The sequence below is a fragment of the Pristis pectinata genome, chromosome 10 (assembly GCF_009764475.1).
Source record: "Pristis pectinata isolate sPriPec2 chromosome 10, sPriPec2.1.pri, whole genome shotgun sequence".
Classification (NCBI taxonomy): domain Eukaryota; kingdom Metazoa; phylum Chordata; class Chondrichthyes; order Rhinopristiformes; family Pristidae; genus Pristis; species Pristis pectinata.
The window spans coordinates 46,763,819-46,789,768 of record NC_067414.1 but is presented as its reverse complement, the minus strand read 5'-3'; the positions used below and the strand labels follow the sequence as shown (position 1 = coordinate 46,789,768).

The window sequence follows — 25,950 nt, the reverse complement described above, 5'->3', positions numbered from 1 at the left end:
GCAAAATTTGGATGCTGGAAATCTTTAATAAAACAAAAAAATGCTATGAATCCTCAACAAGCCAGGCGGCATCTGTGGGGAGAGAAACGGGACAAAGACCTTATCATCGACTGGAAAGGTTAAACTCCATTTCTCCTTCCATAGACGCTCCTTTAATGATCCTTTAATGATGATTTGGATAGGACAGCTGGTGTATCAACCTCTCACAAGGGAGTCAACCAACCCGTATGAAATCATACAATTTCATTGTGAATAGAGGGGAAATAAATCTGGTAACTTCTCGTATACGTGGAGCCCTAATATTGCACTAGGCTGGACAAGTTTGGCCGCTTGGGAAACATTTGCCATTTACCTAGAATTCCAGCCTGAAAATATTATGGACTTCAGTAATATGCTTTTTCATTGTTATTTATAGATTACCTGGAACAAATATTAAACAGATCATGCAGTCGGAATACGCGGGCAGTGAATGGATGAAAAATAGATATTTTGAAGTGTGGTGTTATTGCGCCCTCTCGTTTAAAACTGGTTAACTTATAAATTCCGCCTTTTTTGCCAGCTCATTTTTACAAAGATTGTTTACTCTCTAAATGTAAAAAAATAAATTATGCAACAATTTCCCCGCCACACATAAAAACACACACATTATTTTCAACAGTGAAGTTGAAATCGGAAGAACCAAAACATTGGAAGGGATGTTCGTGTGATTTTATTTTCGGGCGTACAAAGGAGGTCAGCTTTACTGTCTTGATCTATGCTGGTAAAGTCAGGTCTATTTTTTGCAATGATTCTGAATGAAAAGGGAAAGCAGTGGTTCTGCGGAGTCATCCAACATGTTGACCAGTCTAACTGCAGACTAGTTAATTTCGCAAGATGTGTGACAAGCTATATCATATTTATACATTTATAGAGCCACGTTTATATACACGTAATTGAAATGCGACTGTGCATCAGTAATTGCCCTTGAGAAGGAGTTTAAAGCACTGCAGTGCTTGGAATGGAGGTTCTCCCTCAAAGATGTTGGACATGGAGTTCCAGGATTAAGACTCAGCTACAATTTAGCAAAGGCTTCTTATTTATATCTCTTCACTTGAACGGAAACTTGCAGGTTCAAATGTACCCATGTGCCTTCTGACCATGTCCTTCAAATGATTAGGGGTGAAGAGTTTTGGAACTGCTAACGAAGAAATCTTGTTAGACTGTTGCTGTAGATGCCAACACTGCAGCCACAATACACTGGTGGTGGAGAGATTGAATATTTAATATTAAGAATGGATACCAATAACATGAGTAGTTTTGTCCTGGATGTTGTTGACCTTCTTGAAGGTTGTTGGAGCCGAACTCATCCAGACAAGTGGAGAGTATTCCGTCTAGCTCTTGACTTCTGTCTTGTAGATGTGGAAAGACATCACTCACCACAAGATTTCAAGCCTTTGACCTGCTCTCATAGCCACAATGCTTACATGGCTGCTCCAACTTAATTTCTGGTCAGTGATAACCTCCTAGATGTTTATGATGGGGAATCAGAGAGGCGAATGTTTTTCAATTTCAACAACTATTGTTCCTGTCACTCATTATAGACAGCAGTCACCTGGCATGAATACTATATGCCAGTTGAATGTTTTCCCAGTTTTGCCGTATGCTGGCAAGGATTGCCTCATTATCTGAGGAGTAGAAAATGGAACAAAAATACAGTCACAATTTTGGATGGCACCTCAGAAACCCTGCTTTTCATTTTCATTTCAGAATGTTTTTAATATTTAAATCATCAGCAAATATCCATACTTCCAAACTTATGACCCAGATGAAGGAAGTTGGACTTAGCTGGGCCCAGTACTCTGTCTTGAGGAATGCCTGAAACAATACCCTAGGGCTGAAATAACCAGCCTCAAATGATCATAACCATTTTCTTTAATGTTCTGTTTAATTCTAGCCAGTTAAGAGGGGTCTGAATAACATTGACTTCAAAGTTACTAAGGCCTCGCCTCTAATGTTTTGTTCATATTGGGTCCAAGAATCTAGTGAGTACTGGAACCCATGTGATCCTTGGTAAATCCAGACTGATCACTCTTCAGCAGATTATTGTTGAGCAATTTCCATTCATTATCCTTTCGTGAGGTTAGATTTATATGGTATGATTAGAAGGATGAACTTGTCATACGTTTTGTGTACAATCCATACCCGGGTACTTTCTCTTTTCCTTATGCATTTCCTCAGGGTTGAGGATGACTTGCTTCCACTCGAGTTCTGTGGATGCTGAGGTGGCAGATGCGGCTAATATGGGAACTGCAGACTCTGTCACATGTGGCACAGCAGGTGCTTGACAGGATGAGCAGGTGGGTAATTTCAGACTGAGTGCATCTTTCCTCCGTTTTGCTGGATATCCACATGCTTCCAACAGAGACACTCAAAGTTCTCAGTTCCATTTTGGATGCTCCTTTTCCATTTTGATCAGAAACAAGCCATAGATTCTCATGGTTCAACGAGGATGTTGCATTTTTGAAGCAGGCTTTGAGAACATCTTTAATGCATTTCCTCGGTCCCGCTAGTATGTAATAGATGGAAGTCCCAGTAACAGAAGACTTGTGTCAGGAATGTGGATGATGTGGCCAACCCCTTGGAAATGGCTGAGGATGCTGATGTTGATTTGTTTATCCTGTCAGAAAATTTGGAGGAATTTGTATAGGTATTTGTATAGAATTTGCTGTAGGTAACCCAAGCCTCTGAAATGGACAGAAATCTCAGGATCACTGTTGATCAATAGGCATGAGTTTGTTGTTGGGTTTGAATTCTTTAAACACCCTTTCCCTCAGACCAGAAAGGAAAGTAAGCCAGAACAGGCCAGCATGTTGTATGAGTAAGAAAGTGGCTGATGCTCTGTTTGTGATGTGATTGTGATTCACAGGAATGTAAGAAGCTGCAGAGAGTAGTGAACTCTGCCCAATACATCACAGGCATAAACCTCCCCATCAATAGTAGTATCTACAGAAGGCACTGCCTCAAGAAGGTAACATCCATCATCAAAGATCCTCACTGTCTGGGCCATGCCATCTTTTCCCAGCTACCATCGGGCAGGAGGTACAGAAGCCTTAAGTCCCACACCATCAGTTTCAAGAACAGCTATTTCCTTTCAGCCATTCAGTTCTTGAACCAACCGGGAAAACCTTAATCATTTTAGCAACATTTTGACCACTTTGCACTAAAGTGGACTTTTTTTGTTCTAATTATGTTCTTTCTTGTAAAAATTGTATATAATTTATGTTTATTTTATGTTTCTCTTGCAATTGTTGCTTGTATGATGCTGTGTGCCTGTGATGCCATTGCAAGTTAGTTTTTTTATTGCACCTGTGCATACATGTACTTGTGCATATGACAATAAACTCAACTTTGACTTTGATTTTGTAAGACAGTTACACAACTATACTGGTAAAATATTGAAATTACATTCACCTTTGCCTCAAATGGCCAAAGACTGTGCTAGTGCACTGCAGACTTTGGGGAATTTCATCATTGATATCTGTCTTTACCGATATGGAAAATAGTTCAAGTTCTCCAAAGTCTTTTGACAGGGAGTGGTGTTGTGCAGCAGTGCAGGCAGGCAGAGAATCATCGATTCATAGATGTGTAAGGTCCATTCTCTGGTATGTTTCAATGAATGATTCATCGATGACTTGGAGCTCAGTCTCTGAGTGTACACATATGCAAGTATTGTCTGCAGACTGCATTTGAATCATTAAGGTCATAGTGACCTTGCTTATGGAGTGGAACTGACAAATGTTGAACTGTAGATTAGTTCTATTCCTATTTTAAACTTTTTGGAGTTGAGGTGCAATGTTGTGGTGCAAAAAATTGAAAAAGCTGTTGGTGTGATGATACCATCTTGCTGGACCCCAGTCTAGACTGGGATCAGATCTGTGGTGGATTGATTAGTTACATTCAGGGAGATTCAATTAATTTTCTGAAGGATCCATTCCATATAAACGATAATGACAGAAAGATGATATGGAAGCAGAAACAAACTACACTATAGAAATTAAAGTGTTTCTAACTTTGACAAATGGAAAAAACATTAAACAGTAAAAGGGAGCATGAAAGTGAAATATGATTAATCAGTTATTCTGACTTCAGTGACTGAGAATAAAATAGAAAATGCTGAAAATATTTACCAGGTCAGGCTGTATTGTCAAATGAAGAATCTTCGACTTGAAGCGTTAGCTTTGTTTTTCTTCCTGCAGATCTGTCCTGTAGCATTTTCTGGTTTTGTTTCAAATTTCCAACGTCTGCAGTTCTTTTGGTTTTCAACAACAAAGAATTTGCTGAGAAAACAATAGAGTGTGTTTTGTGGCAATTACTACGTGTGTTAACAAATGGTAATTTGTTCTGAGAGCGGCACGGTAGCGTAGCAGTTAGCGCAACACTATATTACAGCCCCAGCGATCGGGGTTCGATTCCTATTGCTGTCTGTAAGGAGTTTGTACGTTCTCCCATGTCTGCGTGGGTTTCCTCCGGGTGCTCCAGTTTCCTCCCACATTCCAAAGGCGTACAGGTAGGTTAATATGGGTTTAAAATGGGCGGCACAGACTCGTTGGGCCGGAAGGGCCTGTTACCACGCTGTAAATAAAATTTAATTTTAAAAAAAATTTTAAAAAAGAAGGAATGTAGCTAGAGGTGAAATTCACCACAAGTTGTGAGACCCTTCTTCTTTTAATCACAGAAGACAAGAAGCTCAGCACCAACCTCCCCTTACATTGAAGAAAATAAAATTTAGCACAGTGAATTGGAGCTGATACTTAATCATGTAAGGAAAAGATTTAAGTTCCTATCTTTGGCTCCATAAAGGAAAGTCGAAACTGTGGGGATTACAAAGCCACAGGCCAAGAGCTAGAAAGTGGGATTAGGCTGGAAGGTTATTTTTCTGCCAACACAGACATGGTGATATAGTTTGCCTTTTTCAGTGCCGTTTTCTTGATTCTATGTTCATATTCCCACTGGGAACTAAAATATTCTCAGAGATTTACTTGCAATTTTGCAATTTTAAAGATTCTTCTTACATTTTCCATCTGTTCCATATTATTACTTCTCTTTTAATCCAATCTCTTTTCCCTCTTTTATTTCTTGCATGTCTCCAATTCACCTTATGGCTTTTTCAGTTTTTCCTCTGTTTCATTTTCCTTCAGTTTCAGTGGCTAAGGAGACAGAATGTTGGTCCCAAGAAAGGCTCTGATCTATCCATTCTCTACTTAGCAGGTCTTGCATTTGTCTGCTATGCTTCCTGAAGAAATGCTACTTCTATATACTGTACTTTACAACTTAAAGTATAAATGTTACCAAAAAAAATGTGCCATATGAATTGAATGACATGCAGTTATGAACATAACTTTCACCACTGGGAGGAACCATTGCTTCTCCTTCAGCATAACATTCTGTCCGGAGTTGCACATTGATGCTACAGTTGTTTATTTTTCTGTACCTTTCAAAAAAGTTTTGTTAAAATAACCCACTGCATATTTTTGCAAGCAATACAAATAATGTTCCTATTGTAGCCTCATTATCGCCTTCCTTATGTGTTCCGTGTCTACAGATACAATGCCAGGTAAATTTTGTTCTGATCCATTAGAGTTCATGCTCTCACCATCTCTTTACTCATATGGATTCATATCTCTTTACCTAATGTGCCACAATTCTTTGGCATACGTTTTTTATATGTTAGAGTCTGGGACTGGAACCAGTTACACCAAGTGCAGATGTTACTGAAACATCTCTTTTTCTTGCTAATGCAACTTCTTCTCCTATATGGAGTATACAATGCAGACCTGTAACTAAGCTAGCAGAAATGGGGAATACAGTACTGCTTTCATAGCTGCAATGAAGAAAGTGACAAATGACATGTGAAGTCACTGATTACGTTTGTAACTTTTATCAGCATCATGGCCTAATCTTTCCTTATAAGAGCAGCAACTCTCCTACATTCCTTGACTTTGCATGATAGATTCCAGGAAATATCATTAATGGAGCAAAAAAACAAATTGCTGGAGGAACTCAACGGTTCAAGCAGCATCTGTGGAGGGAAATGGACAATCGACATTTCAGGTTGAGACCCTTCATCTGAGACAGATTGTTTTTTGCTCCAGCTTCCAGCATCTGCAATCTCTTGTGTCTCCAATGTAATTAATGGATCAGTCTTGACCACTTTTATGTAAATGAACTTGGCCTAGGAACAGAGAGTATTTCCAGTGGAAACACATGGAAATCTATTTTTATTATTTATTAACAACTAGCCATGAATGGAGCACATCATTTTCTTCCTTGAAAAACAGAACCACTTTTGCATTTCCAAAATTTTAGGTTTTAGTTTTGCTGCATCTGCTTTCAAGCCTTTAACCCTTGCTTTTTTTTTGTGGCACCATCCTCTACATAACTGCTTTGACATGTCAAACTACTGAAGTATTATTAATAGGACTTTTCCTTTTTTGCTCTCTACTGATCTTTTGCTTGTACTTTTGCTATATACGTAATTCTATTTTTTTCATTTAAATTTTAAATGCCTTTTTTCCTGAAGTTTTATTTAACACTGTGCTTCCATTTTCTCATTGCCTTTCTGATGTTTTATTCGATTTTGCTACTTCCATTTAGCCTGGGTCATTACTAACTTTCCTTCTCATCTCTAAGGAAACACAGCAAGAATATGGACTGAATGAAGATCTTCCTGGCTATAGCTACTATGTAAATGGTGTAAAAAATAGTGCTTGTCACCATTAGAGCCTCTTGTTAACCAGAGTTGGTTCCATGTGTAATTAAAATATTAAACCACTAATAAATAGCATAATAAAAGAATACTCAGTATAGCTGTTCAATGATAGGCTTTAACCAAATACTGGGTTAATGTCAAAAAACAAAATGTTGGAGGAACTCAGTGGGTCAGGAAGCTGTTGAGTTCCTCTGACAACTTTTTTTTTGCTCCAGATTCCAGCATCTGTGGTCTCTTGTATCTCTGTTTGTTAATATGATTGCCTCCTAATGAGTGATAGTTTTCCATGCAATCTAAATACATAGAGGAGTGAAATAAGTGTTTATTTCTTGACCTGAAATTACTTTGGAGCTACCTCCACTCCATTGCTGTAACCTTTTCATAGGTACAGGCACAATTTTATCTACCCCAGTGATCTGCAAGACTGACATATCTCTGCATATATCCGTTACTTCTCCAATATCAATTTATTCCATCATTCTTCTGATTCAGTATCAAAGGTCCTTTATTCAGCCATGATACTTAATTACATCGACTCATCCAACATCATTCTGCTTTCCATTTGCTTTCAAAAGCCCTTTGTTACAAATAAACTCTTTGGCTGAGCTCTATCTAAACCCCTCCCCAGCCCACCCCTCCACACCCACAACTATCTGTTTCCCTGATGTTCAATATTCACATTCTCTGCCCTATAATGGTATTTCTAAAATGTTCTTAAAAGCCACAATACTTTGAACCCAACGCCAAGGGGTTACTAGCCAAAAATAATTACACAATTTCTAGTTTGAGCATGAATTTCATTCATTCACATGATGTGGACATTACTGTCAAGAGCAGCATTTAACTGCCCATGCTTGGGTTGAATAACTTACTAAACCATTTCTGAGTAACCCTTAGTACTGTGGGTCTGAAATCACAGAGAAAACAGGCTAGGTAAGGACAGCAGTTTTCCTGTCCTAAAGGACAGTAGTGAACCAGTCAGGTGCTTGTGACAAGTTGGTCAGTCCATAAGAGTGACTCTGAGCTTCCAGCTGCCTGTCACATTAATTCTTTATCCCACATCCATTCAAACTTCTCTGTCTTTGGACCTATACACTATTGCAATAGAGTTTACTATGATCTTGAATAACAGCACCTTATCTTTCAACAGGATTAATGACCTTTTTGACCTGACACTAAATTCAAGAATTTCAGATTATCAGTCAATGTGTATCTCACCAGTATCTATTATTTACAGGGGTTTATTTTACTACCTTCTTTTGATAACTTCTGATTTTAATGGTCTTCTCCTACTTTCACCTCTCCAGATACACCTTTTGACATTCAGTAGTCTTTAGCACACTCTCAAACTAGGTCCACCACCATCTGTGTCATGCTGTCACAGACCTGTCCCTTCTCCCTTTCTCTGACATATACGTAAATTCATTACCCAATTTAAAAGTCGATCGTGTTTCTGCTCAGCCAAGAAACAACCTTCTAGTAGCTTTTATTTGACCATTGAACATCTTAGCAAATAGAGCTGTATTACAGAAAGAAACATGTCTCTGCACTGTAGATATATAATGTGATTTTTATTGATCCACACAAGCAAACTACCATTCTGACTTTTGAAGAGATATTGATCCTTCATATGCAAACAACATTCAAACAGAGCTGGACTAAACTTGGTTCCATGCATTACAAGCTTTTTCCTTTCTTGTGTCCCTCCCTGTTTCAAGTTCTCATCTACTGCTATTCTACTCACATCTTACTTTTACAATTCTGGTTATCTCTTTATTTGCCCAACTAACTAAAACAAAGGCGATACCTCATATATTCCAGGAAAATATCCTGAGATTTTAACAGATGTTATGACAGAAATATTAGTTGTTATCCTGTGTAGTCTTCTTCTATACCTTTCTCAAAACATGAATAAAAAGGCACTATTAAAATGGTTACATTTAAATATCTTTCATTCCCATTTGCAAGTTTGAAACATATTTACAAAGAACTTATGGCTAGTTAATAATTAAGATAATAAAGAATCATCTTAGATCTAACAAAATGTTCTTAGATGGAATCTTTCACCAAGAAGACTGTTATAGAAATGTGAGCTCTTGTCTAATATAGCCACCTGTATCTTACTCAATGCATGAATAAAGGCAGCTGATTAAAATTTTAACATTTATTTGTCATTCCCATTTCTAACATTGAAACATTACTTAAAATGAATGTATAATTGTTTATTAAGTAACACCAACAGAAAGTAAAACATGTTCAGTTTCTTAAGGTATTTTCAGTTTCTTGAGGCATCTGGATAGGTACATGGAGCGGAGGGGCTTGGAGGGTTATGGGCCAAATGCAGGCAACTGGGACTAGCAGGGAGGATGCTGTGGTTAGCATGGACCAGTTGGGCCAAAAGGCCTGTTTCCGTGCTGTATTACTCTACAGCATATGATTATTACTGGTAACATGACAAGAATAGTTTTGTCTCCAACTAAAGTGATTCTTAGATATTTTGGATCCAACATGATTTCACTTCAAGATTTCTGGCCATATTGGTCTCGCTCTTGTTCTGCCTGCATTCACCATCGTGTCCAGAGACACTCTGCAATGCACTGAGCTGAGGGGTCAGATACACTTTGTATTTTTGCTCCCAAGATTCCCATCAAGCACACATGGGCGATCAAGCATGGGCCCATTCATTTCAATGGGTTTATTAACCTTCATTAAAGTGGTAAGTTTAGCCATGCTTTTTGTTTATTTTTTTAAGTCTATGTTTTTTAATTAATTGACAGTACTTTAATGTATTTTAAATACATAAAATTTTAAAATGTATTTTTAATAATTTTTAGTTATATTATTTAAATCAATTTAAACTCAGAGATAATAAGAAAAATGGTAAAACAGACCATTGGCAGCACAAGCTGGCAGTGCTAGGGTGGGGGCCACAGGATACATTGTCTAGAGCCTTGTCACCAGTGGTGGCCCAATCCACTCATGGTATGGTCACATTACCAAGGTCTCAAAATCATTGGGAGCTGTGTAGCCACGCAAGGAAAGTGGGATACTAGGGTTAATGTGGGGGCTGCCATGGAGGGATCTGATACACTCAGATGGTAAAACTCAAGGCAGACACCTTTATAAGTTGTCATTAATATCTGTTTACATAATGGAAATGTTGCACTGTCAGCTTGGTCAAAAGGCAGTTTTAAAATTGTTCTCATGCTTTTCATCATTTGCACACAAGTGAGTTGAATGACTTTAGGACAAATCTACAGGGCAAATTACCAGTGTGGATATGATCAGTCGAAATTGAACTAGTGTCAGAAAATTATACATTTTGGATCAATTATCTCCTGAAGACATTCATAGAGAACGCTGACACTTTTTGTCATGACAGAAGAAACTACTTTTAATTCACCTTACATTGTTTGTTCAGGTCGACATGCCTAATACAAGAATATAATCATTGTTACCTTTCTAGATTCTTGTTCATGAATTGGTTATTTGTACTACTTCAGCTACCTACTCTCTGGAGTAAAGGCAGGTTAACTTATCGAACATCTTGCTCACTTTATTTTCCTATACTGTCTTTATTTTCCTCGCTACACTTTTCAATCCCATAATTAATGGTATTCTGAGTCTTGGGATCCTGGCTACTGCCTGCTTCTGTACTAAAGGGCTTCAGTTTAGAATCTGATAGAGATACATCTGCAGGGAACATTGTTTTATCAAAAGATTCAACAACAAATCGGGGATGGACATGTTTTTGATACCTCTTATGTGTCGAAACAGTTATTTGCTTGAAAACAAGGTAAACTATTTCAGTTATATTTAGAAGAAGTGACACACAAGCCACAGCCAGCATGAAAATGATGAAAATGGTTTTCTCTGTTGGACGTGAAATAAAACAATCAACCATATGAGGACAGGGATATCTACTGCACATATATATGGGACTCAAAGAGAATCCATAGAGATACCACTGACCCACAATGAAACCAACTTCCAACAAAATTTTACAAAATATATGTAATAAGTAGGTGAATAGTAGGATCCCTTGTATCTTCACTTTTCCATGATTTACAATGTACTTCGATGTCTTCTTAACTTTTTTGAAGATGCCTACAGATTCATCAGTTAATTTGTGTACTTTTTTCTCTAAATGGACAACATGTAAGACATGTCCAAGATATAACAAGGTAGGTGTTGAAACAAAAATGATCTGAAGAACCCAAAAGCGAATGTGGGAAATGGGAAAAGCTTCATCATAGCAGACATTTTCACAACCAGGTTGGCGTGTGTTGCACGTGAAGCCAGATTGTTCATCACCCCAAACCTTCTCTGCAGCAGCTCCAAGCAATAGGATCCTGAAGATAAATAATACAGTGAGCCAGATTTTCCCAACCACTGTAGAATGTGACTGAACTTTGTCCAGCAGTCTTCCAAGAAAAGTCCAGTCTCCCATTGTTCAAAAATATACCTGCCAAATTAAACACACACACAATTAAATTCAGAACAAATCACCTGCATTACTAATTGAATGATAACATTGTCCTTTGTCTTATAACTCTTGGAGTGAATTTCTGCAAGAGTTGTCTGACTCATCTGACGTAACATCAATGGAGAAGCCATGGAAGATTTGGAAAAGTGTACAATTGGTACATGAGGAAAAACCATGTGAAAATTCAGCCCCTGGAATAATTTCAAATTAAATCCTTGAAATCTTATTTTATTATTTTACAATTTATGTGAATCATTTAATGTATGTCAAAGCAATTCTACTGAATTAAAAATAAAATTCAAAAATTCAAGGACAAAGTTTGACTGTTTCCTTTCCATTTCTTCAAATTCTTGAATACTCTACACAACCCTGTAGGAGAACCTCATTATAAAAATAGCAGCAGTTTAAGAAGGCAGCTCAGCATCACCATCACAAGGGTAATTAGGTAGCAACGGGTAATAAATGTTGGTCTTCATGGCAATTACCATATTCCACAACAGAATGATAAAATTGCTGGTGATTGAGGTGTGGTACCTCACTATGTGAATATGAATATTCCATTACGCAACGTATACACCGGCCTACCTTGTAAAATCCCCATTTTCAGAAAGAATCGAACATCTCCTCTGTTTGAGATACAATGTGGTGGGCTGCTCTAGGTATGTTAAACCCAGCATTGATATAAGGATCTACCTGTAGTTCTTTAAGGTGGAGCTATCTTCCAAGAATTGTAGCCACTTTATGAACATTCTGGGTGTATGTTGTAACTGAAGTGAAGTCTTTTATATTGGTAACATTCAATCTACTTTCTTTGGCTTGCCTTTATCATTCTATGAATGTAGAAGATTGATCCAGCCCTCAGATTGGAAGGTTACAGTAGGGAGGTAGCCTGGGTTACGTGTTTCCTCCCTAAGAATTTGCACCCATTCAAAGTCAACGTTGAGTTTATTGTCACTTGCACAAGTACATATATGCACAGGTGCAATGAAAATCTTGCAGCAGCTTCACAGGAACATAGCATCATATAAGCAGCATTCACAAGAAAAACATAAATTAAACATCAATTATACACAATTTTTACAGGAAAGAACACAATTAGAACAAAAAAAAACAAAATCCATTTTAGTGCAAAGTGATCAAAGTGGTCATAGTGTTGCTAAACTGTAGTGATTAGGGTTTTGCCAGTTGGTTCAAGAACCAAATGGTTGAAGGGAAGTAGCTGTTCTTGAACCTGGTGGTGTGGGACTTCAGCCTTCTGTACCTCCTGCCCAATGGAAGCTGCGAAAAGATGGCATGACCCAGATGGTGGGGATCTTTGAAGATAGATCTTGCCTTCTCAAGACAGTGCCTTCTTGTAGGTACTACTAATGGTGAGGAGGGGTGTACCCTTGATGTATTGGGCAGACTCCACTACTCTGCAGCTTCTTATGTTCCTGTGCATTTGAATTGCCATACCAGACCATGATACAACCAGTCAAGATACTTTCAACAGTATATCTGCAGAGGATTTTTTAGAGTGTTCGGTAACAAGCTGAACCTCTTTAACCTCCTAAGAAACTAAAGGTGCTGGCATGCTTTCCTTATGATTGCATTGATGTGCTGGGCCCAGGGCAGGTCATCCAATATGTTAATGCCCAGGAATTTAAAGCTGCTGACAGAAGAGATCTTAAATTTTCTGGACCATGAATTATTACAGAGTATTATGAACACATTGTAGCTTTATGACATTTTGTCATTAATGTGGGAGGAAGTTTCCTCTTAAGCATATAGTATTAATTTTTATGGCATAACAATAAATAGAGTCTTCATTAATTGGAGGATTCTTAGTACAAAATGCAAATGATCTATTTATAACTTCACAGCACATTGCTAACCAAGATATTAGTATCAGAGTTGGCTTAAAGGTTCTACAAAGGACATGCAAACTGTCACTTGCCCTCAGAAAGTAAAATTCTATTTTTTCATCAGGAATTGCCTCATTTCTACTGCAATTCAAAAGGTAGTTCTTAATTTTATTTGATCTGCTTTCTGAAAATGAGGAAAAAAGTCAACTTGAACATCAAACAGGTAGATGAAAGACAAAGGGCCACAGGTGAAATAATGTCAATGTATTCTAGTGTTTTTTTTAAATGTCTATTAAAATTCAATATGACAGAGGCTGATATCCCTGTAGCTCCTTCATTGAAATTAGATTTTTTCAAGCTTGAGTAATGGTCCAACTGGAAAATGCTTTGGAAATGTGTCAAGTGCGGCAGATAGAGTAGAACAATAGACAAGCAAACACAATTATATACTGTACAGATGATAAAGCAGACAGTATCCTCCCAGGGTTCAACTAGTCAGATTGTGACAGTGAGAACCATAACACAATAATAGGAAAATTTAACAGATATTTAATCATTAAGGAAAGAAAATGATTTGTAAAAAGTCTAAAGTAAAGCAGCAATATCCATAGATTCAGCTACATTGTGAACAGCAGCAACATTGATTAAAACAAAACACATTGGGAAATTTTCTACGCTAAGTTGATCTGACTTTGCTCAACAAAAGGAAGGTGAATAGTTAGAAAAGCAGAGGAGCCAGCAATCCTCCCATCCTACCGGCTGCTTTCAAATGAGACCCAAAATCAGATATAGTCCAAACGCCAAAACTGGATTCAGTGGCTAATACAGCTGCTCCACTGAGCTTGTCTCCATCTCATGTGCAAGTAGGCATCCCCTCTCTCTATATGTAAGGAATTACAGAGTTCAAGCTCCTGAAGACTTACAATATGTCTTTCAAATATAGTAATGCAAGTGCCTACTTCACAGCAGTGAGAACTGTCCAAACACGCATTCTGGTCTCTATGTTATGAAATGGATATGGAGGCACTAAAGAAACTGGAGAAAAGGTTGAAAGGACAACATCGGAAACAAGAACCATGGCTATCAGTGATGGAGCAATTAAAAAATGCATGATGCATGAAAAACCAGAATTGGAATGCAGAGAGCTCAGAGAGTTGCAGGGCTGACGAATGTTACGGAGACATTAATGGGGGATGGAAGGCTGGGAGAAGTGGTGAGGAGCAGAAGGGATAGGGAAAGAGATACAAAACAAAGAGATAGAGAGAGACTAAATAGGGAGTTACAAGGGAGACAAGGGATGTTATGGAGTATAAGGAAGAGGAGGGGTGAACGAGAGGATAGGGAGGAAGAGGGTAAGGGGTAAGTGGGGAAATCAAACCTATCTGGCATCCAAACAGGAATTGGTAAATTCTCCAGATTTTCAGGCCTATTCGTTTGGGATGATGAATTAACTTAAGTGTTCCATCTTGATGTAAGCAGTGTACCCCAATGTTATATTATGACAGGCCTGTGCCAATCTGTACGGTACTCCAGCTCAGGGGCTAGATACAGAGTTAGATCTGGACTCAGGCTAAGAAAATGAACTGGGCCCAAGGTTTATGCTCCTGGGATCTCTGGTTCCTTGGCCTCCAAGTTCTTTGGTTTCAGGTTCCAGGCTTGATGACTAGTCTAGTCCCTGGTCCCTGATCCCTGGTTTCTGGTCTCTAAACCCAGGCCCAGTCCAGTCCCTCTATTACTGAACCCTGAGAGCCTTGACCTGTTAAGGATCCTGGATGTCCTAGACCAGCTTCAGGAATGTTAGGTGTGCTAGGATCCCACCCATTCCTTCTATCGCCAGCAGGAAGAATGTAAATGTGCCCCAATGATCACTTTCAATAAAGTACTGCAATACCGTATATTCTATTTTAACATTTTATTTTTCATGAAGTTTCCAATTTCACCCTCCAGTCGTTTGAAACATTGTCACAGTGAAGCAGCATCAACTATGTCCAAGGTTCCCCATGGCAGAAATGCCATTACAGTTGCTTCCATTTCCTCCTATCCAGCTCCAGAAACACACACTCTTTAAAGATTACATTCTCAGTTTTTATCAGCCAACTAATCCCAACCAAGGGTCCTTTTTTTTGTTTTAAATCACTGGTCATTTCTTCTGGTACTGCAGTTGCTTATTTGTTGCAGTAACATTGAGATTCTTCTGTTCACAGTGGTTCTTGGAATCCTCCTATGTCTGCTCTCCAACCCTGAGGAATGAGTTGGGGCTATGTTACATTCTGAGAAGGTGGAAGAAGTCTTGGCATATAGATAACTTTCATTCAATGGTTGTTCCTTCTTGCTGTTTCAAAGAGAGATCGCATTCTAACTACCTTCCATACCATTTTGTATGCCATATTACAGCTGCTTTAAATAGTGTTTTCAAAGTGTGTGCTCCAGGCTCATTTGCTGCTAAATGATGTTTGTCCAGTGCTTCTGGCAATTAGCAGTGAAATCTGGTACTGTACTTTCATGGTATACTTCATGCATTATTTAGTCTAGATTATTCACAGACAATATGAGGCAGTTGTGCCAAATCTGACCCAACAGACATGATAAACTAATCTGTTAAGCAATTCAATCATTCCTAAAATCATAGGCTGATGTACTGATGCTAATTCTGGACATAACTGACTTAATAATGCAACTATCTGTGGCACAAAGTAAGGTTGCTCCATTAACACCAGTAGCGTGATTACACTTGGAATTACCTCCATATGTCCTGTCCACATTTTTCAGCCCTGAAGTAATCTGTTTTAAAACTGCTACAAATACTCAAACAGCAAACAGGGTAGAAACTTAAAGAAAATGTACCTAGATTCACACGATGCGGGTGTTTTTTTAAATGTGGAATACAAGTTTTTAATCACAATCATTGGAAATTAAAATTCCATAATTTTTATGATATCTAGAAGTAGTGAAAACCACAGGCAATATGCTTTATTACAGAGTTGCTGCAGCAAGGAGTAGGGTGCAAGGAGTGAAGCATGTCATGGAACATAACATTTAAGGAGTTGTTTAGGAAAACCTATTAATTCACAGGTGTCATGCTTGAGATTAGATGGTATTTGCAATCTGTCTATTAAATGCGGCTTCAGCCATCTAATGTTTTAGGCAAATTGTCCAAGTTATACATTACTTAGATGTAGGATTCTGTAAGGGTAGCAGACTAAAGTTTTTTTTCAATTTAATTTAAAACAGTATTTGATAAAGTAATTAATTCTCCTTGTATTTTGCTGGACATAATTTATTCACTGGGTAATATATGAATATCTATAGATGTTCAAGTAAGTAATCTCAGCTTGATAAGATAGAAAATGGTAGCTTTATATTTGGAAGCAGAGTTTCAGTATTAATAATGACAGCAGAAACAATATGAGATGAAGGCTGATTAGTCTTAAAAAGTCAAGTAACATAGTTCTTGGTGGATTTATTGTTTTTTCTAAACAGCACTTCACATTCAGTATTCTACAATGTCAATCTGCACCTTTTACAGATCGTACTTTGTGTTGGTGCCTTACTGCCCAATATTCAAAAATTCTATTAGCCAAAAAATATCCCAGCATATGTTTACCCAATCTAAGTATTTTTCACAACATGGATAAATTAAACATTATTTTCTTTTCTACTAAATAATGCTAATACTCTCCATTTGGATTTTAGTCTGTTATCCATTTGATCTGGCGACAATTAAATATATCAATTGTTTATTTGCATATACAGTCTGTCCTATCAAAGGTCAAGTTAAGGTAGGTGTTTTGCAACTAAATCATTATTTACCTAGGAAGAAACTCACTGGTTTATACCAGTTTGCAGAACTTTGGTTCAATGATATGGTCATTTTTTTTTTACTGATTACAGGATTAAATTATAGGGCAGAATCAATCATTGAATATGACCAAGAAATTATAGTGCACATATCACACATTGATCTTTGGATTGTGTATTCCATGTATGTTACATACCTAAGCACATATACAGGGCATGCTGCAGTGATATCATTGACATTAGATATTGCAGAGTTCTGAGATGCTGAAGGACATGGGTGACCTAGCACATGTTCTGAAAAGGTTAGTAAGCAGAATGGATACTTAGGAAAGGTGACAGAATTTTATTGCTTATGTGAAGAGAATTGAACACAAAAGTAGAGATGTTATGCTTCAGTTATATCAGACATTGGTGAGAACATATCTGGAATACTGTGTACAGTATTGATCTTCTTATTTAAGGAAGGATGCTGATGTATTAGAAGCAATTCAATGAAGTCCTGGTAGACTAATACCTTAGATAGCAGGATACCTTCTGAGTAATGGTTAGACAGGCTAGCCTTGTATCCACTGGGATTTAGAAGAATGACAGGGGACTTAAGTGAAATCCTGGGTAATCTTGACAGGTTGGATGTGGAGAAATGTTTCCCCATGCAGGAAAATCTAGAGCTAGAGTCACTGTCTTAAAGAAAGGAGTCATCCATGTAAGAGAGAGATGAGGTTATTTTTGCTTAATCTCAGAAGGTCATGAATCTTTAGAATTCTCATCCTCAAAGGGCAGTGGAAGCAAAGTCTCTGAATATTCTTAAGGCAGAGCTTGGGGGATATTTGATAAGCAAGGGCAAAAAGTTATCATGGGCAGACAGGAATGCAGTTACAATCAGATCAGCCACAATCTTATTAAATGACCAACCCTTCTTAAGGGACTGAGTCACCTACTGCTACTCCTGATTCGCACGTTGATATGTAAGCTTGTATGCTTTTGCAATATTTGACTTTGCATACACTGCAAAAAACAATGTGGGCACAAACAGGAAAGCAGGTCGCACAGACAGAAGCAAGTCTACTTCTGCAAAGCTATTAGAAATGAAATGTACCTGTATTTTTGTAAAGTTCATTTCTGAAGACATTGTTGGGGTTTGTTCAAATGCAAGGAACAGCAGACTTCTGATCCTTATTCTGATGCACTTTCCGAGTGTTCACCTTGCCATCACAATCTCCAGGTGATCACTGGAGAAGCAGGATATCTGGCCTGATTTCCATCTTGGAAATCTTCGCATCAGCTCACCCTAATCCATCATACTTAAAATGCACCACTCATTAAGGGACATAGAACATAGAACATAGAAAACCTACAGCATAGTACAGGCCCTTCAGCCCACAAAGTTGTGCCAAACATGTCCCTACCTTAGAAATTACTAGGCTTACCCATAGCCCTCTATTTTTCTAAGCTCCGTGTACCTATCGACATAGGGCACATTAGTTTCTGGTTTGTGCTTGACTCCAAAAATTACAAAGAGTCAATGTTTGTGTTGCATTTAAAACATAAATCATGCCTATCAGCAACATCACACAAAGCGCTGGAGGAACTCAGTGGGTCAGGCAGCATCTATGGAGGGAAATGGACAGTCGATGTTTCGGATCGAGACCCTTCATCTGGACTGAAATATGTCTCTCAGGTATGTTTCATTTTGTACAAACACCATTGCCCAGTGGCACGAGAACAGTTCAGAAAAGATCCACCACATGGTAAAATTTTAAATCATGTTTGAAGCAAACATGAATTTCCATGCCATTTACTCCTAGAGTGGGTACTGTAGAAGATGAATAATGTTTAATTGTAATTAAGGTTTTATAACCAAAGGTTTCATGACTATCATTGTAATACTAAATTGGTCAAAAGTATGGTGATTTTTTGAGCAAAATAATAATGTAATTTTTGTAAGGACAGGACTGAGCCATCTATGATACTATTGGAAGAGCTTTCATGCTTTTTCTGAACCACCCAATATAAAAAAATTGTGTTTATTTTATTAAAAATACTTCTATCAACCTGAATGATATTATTGTGACATTATGACTGTTAATTTCTGCACAGTCACACCCCATTCTTCTCTTTGACCATGCTGTCTTTTTGCTGTGCATGTAATCCTCCAACAATTAACCAAGCAGTTCTGCTTTATGAATAAGGTTTGTGGGCACTCAGTTGTGGATGGAACACACAGTGGAGGTCACTTTATATGAATCAGGTGGAGATATGATTAATTCTGCCCTCATCAAAACTGGACATTTATTTCCTGCAGGCTTTTCCTCCTCCTTTAACAGTTCCACCCTTCTGTGCACTCTTTATAAATGTTTCCTAATCTACATTCACTTCTATCTCATCAGTGTCTATATCTTGTCAAACTGTCTGATTTTGCTCTTTGTTCCATCCACAAGGCTGACCCTGCATTTCCAGTTGCTTGTCACTTTAATTTTTTTTATCTCACTCCCACTCTGACTTCACTGTCTTTGCCCTACTACACTGCTCCATTGAAGCCCAATGTAAGATGGAGGAGCATCATCTCATATTCTTGGTTTATATCTCAAAGCTACAGTATTGTTCGTGTATCTTCCTTTTTTTCCTCTATCCTTCATTGATTTCATTTATCTACTTCTATTGCCATCTCCTCCAGGCATATCTTCTTGATTTACAAGCCTATCACACCACCTCTCTGTCAGAACCACCACCTCTTGTGTCATTCAGCCTTTCCTGATCCCCTCCCCTCCCCTCCCCCTTCTCTACAACTAAAAACTTGTTTGATTTTTAATTTTGATTAGTTCTGATGAAAGGTCTTTGTCAGATGTTGCCTGACCTTCTGATTATCTCCAATATCTGTCTTCTGTCTATTCTGTTTTTATTTCCAGCATCTGCAGCATTTTGCTTTTCAATCTAATATTAATTGTTTGATTGTTGATTGTTGCATATTGAAGGTAAGAAAGAGTAACAAATATAAAGTTTCGATGAGAAAGGACTGACTTGTGAATCTGATAGAATGGCCTCAGTCTGGGCGGAATTGGATCTGCCAGAATCTCACACCTGGTCACTTCTCAAATAAACTGTTAATTAATGGAGCAGGTCACTTCTGCCCTTTCTTGTTGTTACTGAACCTAGACCAGCAGTTGTATCTGGGGTTTTCATGCCTAAATTGACTCTAACAGACCCTGCAAGATATGATAAGGAGCTGCTGAAGGCTGAAGTCAGAGAGATATAGCATGCAAACAGAACCTTTGGTCCAATCAGTCTGTGATGCCCATCGACCACCTATTTACACTAATTCTACAATAACTTCACACAGTGAAGCAGTGGCTCCAATAGATAGAAGTAGTGCACTCCTCTGCTCTATCCTAACCTGTTTCTCCTTTCCAGTGTAGCCAAACTGGTTTCAGTCATCAGGACACATTCTCCAGTGCTATAATATTGCATTCCTTGGAAGCCAAAGGATGCAGCAAACGGTGGAATTCTTCCCAATCTCATTTCTTATGTAAACTTGTGAAAAGATATTATTTTAACAGATTACAAGAAGCTACAGCACTTTGGTAAATGCCAAACAGCAAACTGCTGTCAGTCAATCCTTTGCACAATACATCAGTTGGAACAATAGTGACAGTGTCTTGAAAACAGATTGCTTATCTTCTTTTAACAGGGAAGTGCAATTATCCATATAAGAATAGGCCATTCAAACTCTATGCTACCTTTCTTGTACATGGTTCACTGAAAGTTGCAGGTAAACAGAGTGGTGAAGGTTTTTGGTACACTGGCCTTCATCAGCCAGGGCACCGAGTACAGAAATTGGGATGTAATGTTGCAGTTGTACAAGATGTTAGTGGGGCCACATTTGGAATATTGTATTCAGTTTTGGTCATCCTGCTATAGGGAAAATACCATTAAGTTGGAAAGAGTGCAGAAGAGGTTTACAAAGATGTTGCCGGCACTTGAGGAACTAAGTTATGGAGAGAGGTTGAGCAGGTTGGGACTTTATTCATTGGACTGTAGGAGAATAAGGGGTGATCTTATCGAGGTGCATAAAATCATTAGGGGCATAGACAGGGTCAATTTGCACAGTCTTTTTCCCAGGGTTGGGGCATCAACAACTAGAGGGGAAAGATTTAATAGGAAGCTGGGGGCAACTTGTTCACCCAGAGGCTGGTCAGTGTATGGGATGAGTTGCCAGAGGAAGTGATTGAAGCAGGTACATGGATAGGAAAGGTTTAGAGGGATATGGGCCAAACGGGACTAGTTTATCAGGCAAATGGGACTAGTTTAGATGGGAATCTTGTTCGGCATGGACCAGTTGGTCCGAAGGGCCTGTTTCCACGCTCTATGCCTCTATAACTCTATTCAATTATACCATACCTTACTCCATTTATCCACCATGATTCTTCATTCCACCATGATTCATCATTCTTTAATACCTTTGCCTAACAAACATCTCACTTTTGCAGTTTTCAATTGGTCTTGCCTTAACAGCAAAATACATAAGTGAATAACCTAACTAGAAGAGTGTAATGTGATGTTATTTTTCTGTCCCACAGTTATAGAGTTGTCATGGTGTATAATCTGTGTTAACTTAATGTTGACTTAGCAAAATGCATAGTGTGATTCATCAATAAGATGGCATCAGTTTGGCATCATTATGCACCATAACTGCAGTTGGCGAAGAGCAAAGCTGACAATGTTGACACCCAAGAACCTTTTAAGGTTGTTTGCATTTTGTGAATGTTAATGCAGGCTGACTTTTCTGTCCAGCAACTGATAATAAATCCATTGCCCTGTCAGTCATTTGATTGTATCCACTGTCTTTTCAGCTCAGCCAACATTAAAATTCATTTGACATTTGGATTCTGGTGAGCAGAGGACAGCAGGTAAGTGTGAATGCACAACATTACTCTTTAGGTCAGAGAATGACACACACATCTGTAGAAGACAGTACTGATGCCCTCCCTCAGTAAGCGCTGGTCTCAAACTGAGTGCATAGCTTAATGGAGTGTACAATACAATTTATATTTGGCTAATCTAAAAGTGATTATATGCAAATAGTTTGATCTCCAGTCAATGGTGAATGGCATGATCCTGTTTGGGACAATGATAGGAGTGCTTTCTCAGTGAGCCAGAATTAAGGGTAAGGGGAAACATCTTCAGGAGAGAAAAGCAAATTAACTAGAACTAAAACAGAAAATAACTGGACTATGAATTTAAATTGACATAACCAACATCCATAATTTTCACAAGATCACAAGACAAGGCAGCAGAAGCAGGCCATTCGGCCCATCGAGTCTGCTCCAAGGAAAGGGAAATAGAAATGAGAAATGGGGAATGGGGGAAGAAGAAGAAAAAAAAAACTATTCTAATCCCAATTACCGGCCTTATCCCCATATCCCTTGATATCCTTACTAGTTAGATATCTATCTATCTCCTCCTTCAACGCCCCCACTGATCTGGCCTCCACTGCTGTACGTGGCAAGGAGTTCCACAATTTCACCACCCTCTGGCTAAAGAAATTTTTCCTCATTTCTGTTTTGAAACTGTACCCTCTAATTCTAAGATTGTGCCCTCTGGTCCTGGACTCACCCACCAAGGGAAACAGCCTAGCCACATTTATTCTGTCCTTTCCTATCAATATTTTAAATGTCGCTATGAGGTCCCCTCTCATTCTTCTGTTCTCCAGTGAGTACAGTCCAAGAGCCGACAAACGCTCCTCATACATAAGCCCTTTCATCCCTGGAATCATCCTCGTAAATCTCCTCTGAACCCTCTCCAACGTCAACACATCCTTCCTAAGATGTGGGGCCCAAAACTGCGCACAATATTCCAAATGAGGCCTCACTAGTGCCCCGTAGAGCCTCATCAACACTTCCTTACTTTTATACACTATACCTCTCGAAATGAATGCCAACATAGCATTCGCTTTCTTTACCACCGATCCGACCTGGTGGTTAACCTTTAAGGTATCCTGCACGAGTACCCCCAAGTCCCTTTGTACTTCCATGCTTTGGATTTTCTCTCCTCCTAAATAATAATCTGCCCGCTTATTTCTGCTTCCAAAGTGTACAACTGCACATTTCTCTACATTGAATCTCATCTGCCATTTCCTTGCCCATTCTCCTAAACTGTCTAGGTCCCTCTGCAACCTTCCTATCTCTTCAATACTCCTTACTCCTCCCCCTATCTTGGTGTCATCCACAAACTTAGCCACGAAACTATTTATTCCATCATCCAAATTGTTAATGTACAAGGTAAAAAGGAGCGGTCCCAACACTGACCCCTGCGGCACACCACTAGTAACCGGTAACCAACCAGAATGAGATCCTTTTATTTCCACTCTTTGCTTCCTGTCAACCAGCCAATGTTCCACCCATTCTGTTATCCTACCTGTAATTCCATGACATCTCATCTTATTAATCAGTCTCTTGTGAGGCACCTTATCAAAGGCCTTTTGAAAGTCTAAATACACAACATCTACTGCCTCTCTCTTATCCACCCTACCTGTGATTTCTTCAAAAAACTCCAATAGGTTGGTCAGGCAGGATCTTCCCTTCACAAAACCATGTTGGCTAGGACCTATCTTGCCTTGCGCCTCTAGGTATTTCATAACCCCATCTTTGAGGATAGATTCCAATAACTTTCCCACCACTGACATCAGACTAATAGGTCTGTAATTTCCTTTATGCTGCCTCCCACCTTTCTTATACAACAGAACTACATTTGCGACCCTCCAGTCCTCCGGAACCACGCCAGAATCTATCGATTTCTGGAGAATTATTGCCAATGCCTCCGCTATCTCTAAAGCCACCTCCTTCAGAACCCGGGGATGCACCTCATCTGGTCCGGGAGATTTATCAGTCTTTAGCCCATTTAGTTTTCCTAGCACCTTCTCCCTAGTAATCTTCCTAGACTCCTGACTAACCGGCACATTGCTAATGTCCTCCACGGTGAAGACCGATGCAAAATATTCATTCAATTCCTCTGCCATCTCTCTATCGTCCATTATAATAGCTCCTGCACCGTTTTCAATTGGTCCTATATCAACCCGTGTCTCTCTTTTACACCTTATGTATTTAAAAAAACTCTTAGTATCCTTTCGAATGTTATCCGCCAACTTCCTTTCATAATTCATCTTTTCTTTCCTAATGACCTTCTTAGTTTCTCTCTGCAGGTTTTTAAAAGCTTCCCAGTCTTCTGTTTTCCCACTAATTTTTGCTTCTTTGTACGCCGCCCCTTTTGCTTTTATTTTAGCCTTCACCTCTCTCGTTATCCACATTTGTGCCTTTTTTCCATTAAAAACCTTTTTTCTTGGAATATATCTATCCTGCAATTTCCTTATTTCCTGTAGAAATTCCTTCCATTTCTCCTCTGCCATCCCTCCAGCCAGCTTACTTTTCCAATCAATTAGGGCCAACTCCTCTCTCATACCATTGTAATTTCCTTTGTTCCACTGAAATATCGATACACCAGTTATCAGTTTCTCCTTCTCAAACTTGAAACTGAACTCAATCATATTGTGATCACTGGTTCCCAGTGGTTCCTTTACCTTTAGTTCCCTAATCACCTCCGGTTCATTACACAGCACCCAATCCAAAACAGCCAATCCCCTGGTGGGCTCTTCAACAAGCTACTCTGGAAAAACGTCCCTTACACATTCCACAAACTCCCTCTCCTGAGTACTACCGCCATTCTGGATTTCCCAGTCCACCTTCATGTTAAAATCCCCCATAATTATCTTCACATTGTCACTCTGGCAGGCTTTTTCTATCTCAAACTGCAACTTATCGTCCACTTGCTGACTGCTATTAGGGGGCCTATGTATGACTGCTACTATTGTCCTTTTACCCTTGCTATTTCTTAGCTCCACCCATAAGGATTCCACCTCCTCTGACCCAATATCCTTCCTTTCTATTGATTTTATATCACTACTAACCATCATGGCCATACCTCCCCCTCTGCCTACCCGCCTATCCTTCCTATACACTGTGTACCCCTGGACATTCAGTCCCCAATCACATCCATCATAAAGCCATGACTCAGTGATTGCCACAATGTCGTAGTTATTAACCTGTAGTTGTGCCACTAGGTCACCTACTTTATTCCTAATGCTACATGCATTTAAATATAGTACGTTTAGTCCAGTATCTGCTATTAATTTTGTTGTACTTCTATTGTTCAGCAGATTATCCTGGCTTTCCACCTGTCTATCCTTCTTACCATCTTCACTACATACTACCTTAGACATGTTCCTATATACCTCATCCCCTATCCTAACATTCTGTATCCTAACATCCTGACCTGTTGTACTTCTATTATTCAGCAAATTATCCTGACTTCTCACCTGCCTGTCCTTCTTGCCATCCTCATTGGACTTGTTTCTATAAACTTCCTCCTTTACCTTAGCATCTTGTAACCTAACATCCTGGTTTCCATCCCCCTGCCATGCACATGCATTTTTCTTACATTTAGAACAATGTCAAGTTTTCCTTTGTAAAATGTGGAAATTTAAATTGCTCTTTTCCACAAACCAAATGACAATTTTATCCAGGAAGGAAATTTGTTCCGTTAATATCAACAAATGACAGCTGAATCACTTACCTGCTTTAAATAGCACCAGGTTAAAAGAGACAATCTGCTTATAATGGTGTAGGAAGTTTTCTAGAGGATGCAGCTGCTCACGTATACTGTTAAAAGAACAGGGTATTGCATAAGTAACTCAAATGTTTACTGTTCTAAAATGTTGTAAGCACGAAGTTTATTTGCTTCTCTACAGAAATCAAGGTTACATTCTTGCTTATCTATATCACTAGTGCATATTAACCAGACATCTGTTCCAATAAGCATGCAATAATAATCCTATTTAATAAATGTAGAGTGAAACATCTGGATGATTTTGGTTTTGTTTAATGAGTGGAAAATATCAGTTGTGAAATGTAAACTGGTTTTCCCAAGTGACCACATGAGGTACTTTCAATTATGGAGTGACAATAGTCTTCTTTTATAGGTACAATATATCTTCATAATACCCCAAATGTATCAGACCAACATCA

General features: G+C 38.7%; 1 protein-coding gene across 1 annotated transcript; it reads right to left on the bottom strand.

Annotated features, from left to right (window-relative positions):
- Nucleotides 1–8,217: 8,217 nt before the first annotated feature.
- LOC127575052 (gap junction Cx32.2 protein-like) lies at nt 8,218–25,597 on the bottom strand. Its single transcript, XM_052024679.1, has 2 exons — nt 25,499–25,597; nt 8,218–11,213 (listed from the first exon to the last, which is right to left on the bottom strand). The coding sequence occupies exon 2, from the start codon at nt 11,196–11,198 to the stop codon at nt 10,305–10,307; it is 894 nt and encodes a 297-aa protein (XP_051880639.1). The 5' UTR covers nt 11,199–11,213; nt 25,499–25,597; the 3' UTR covers nt 8,218–10,304.
- Between the last annotated feature and the right edge of the window lie 353 nt (nt 25,598–25,950).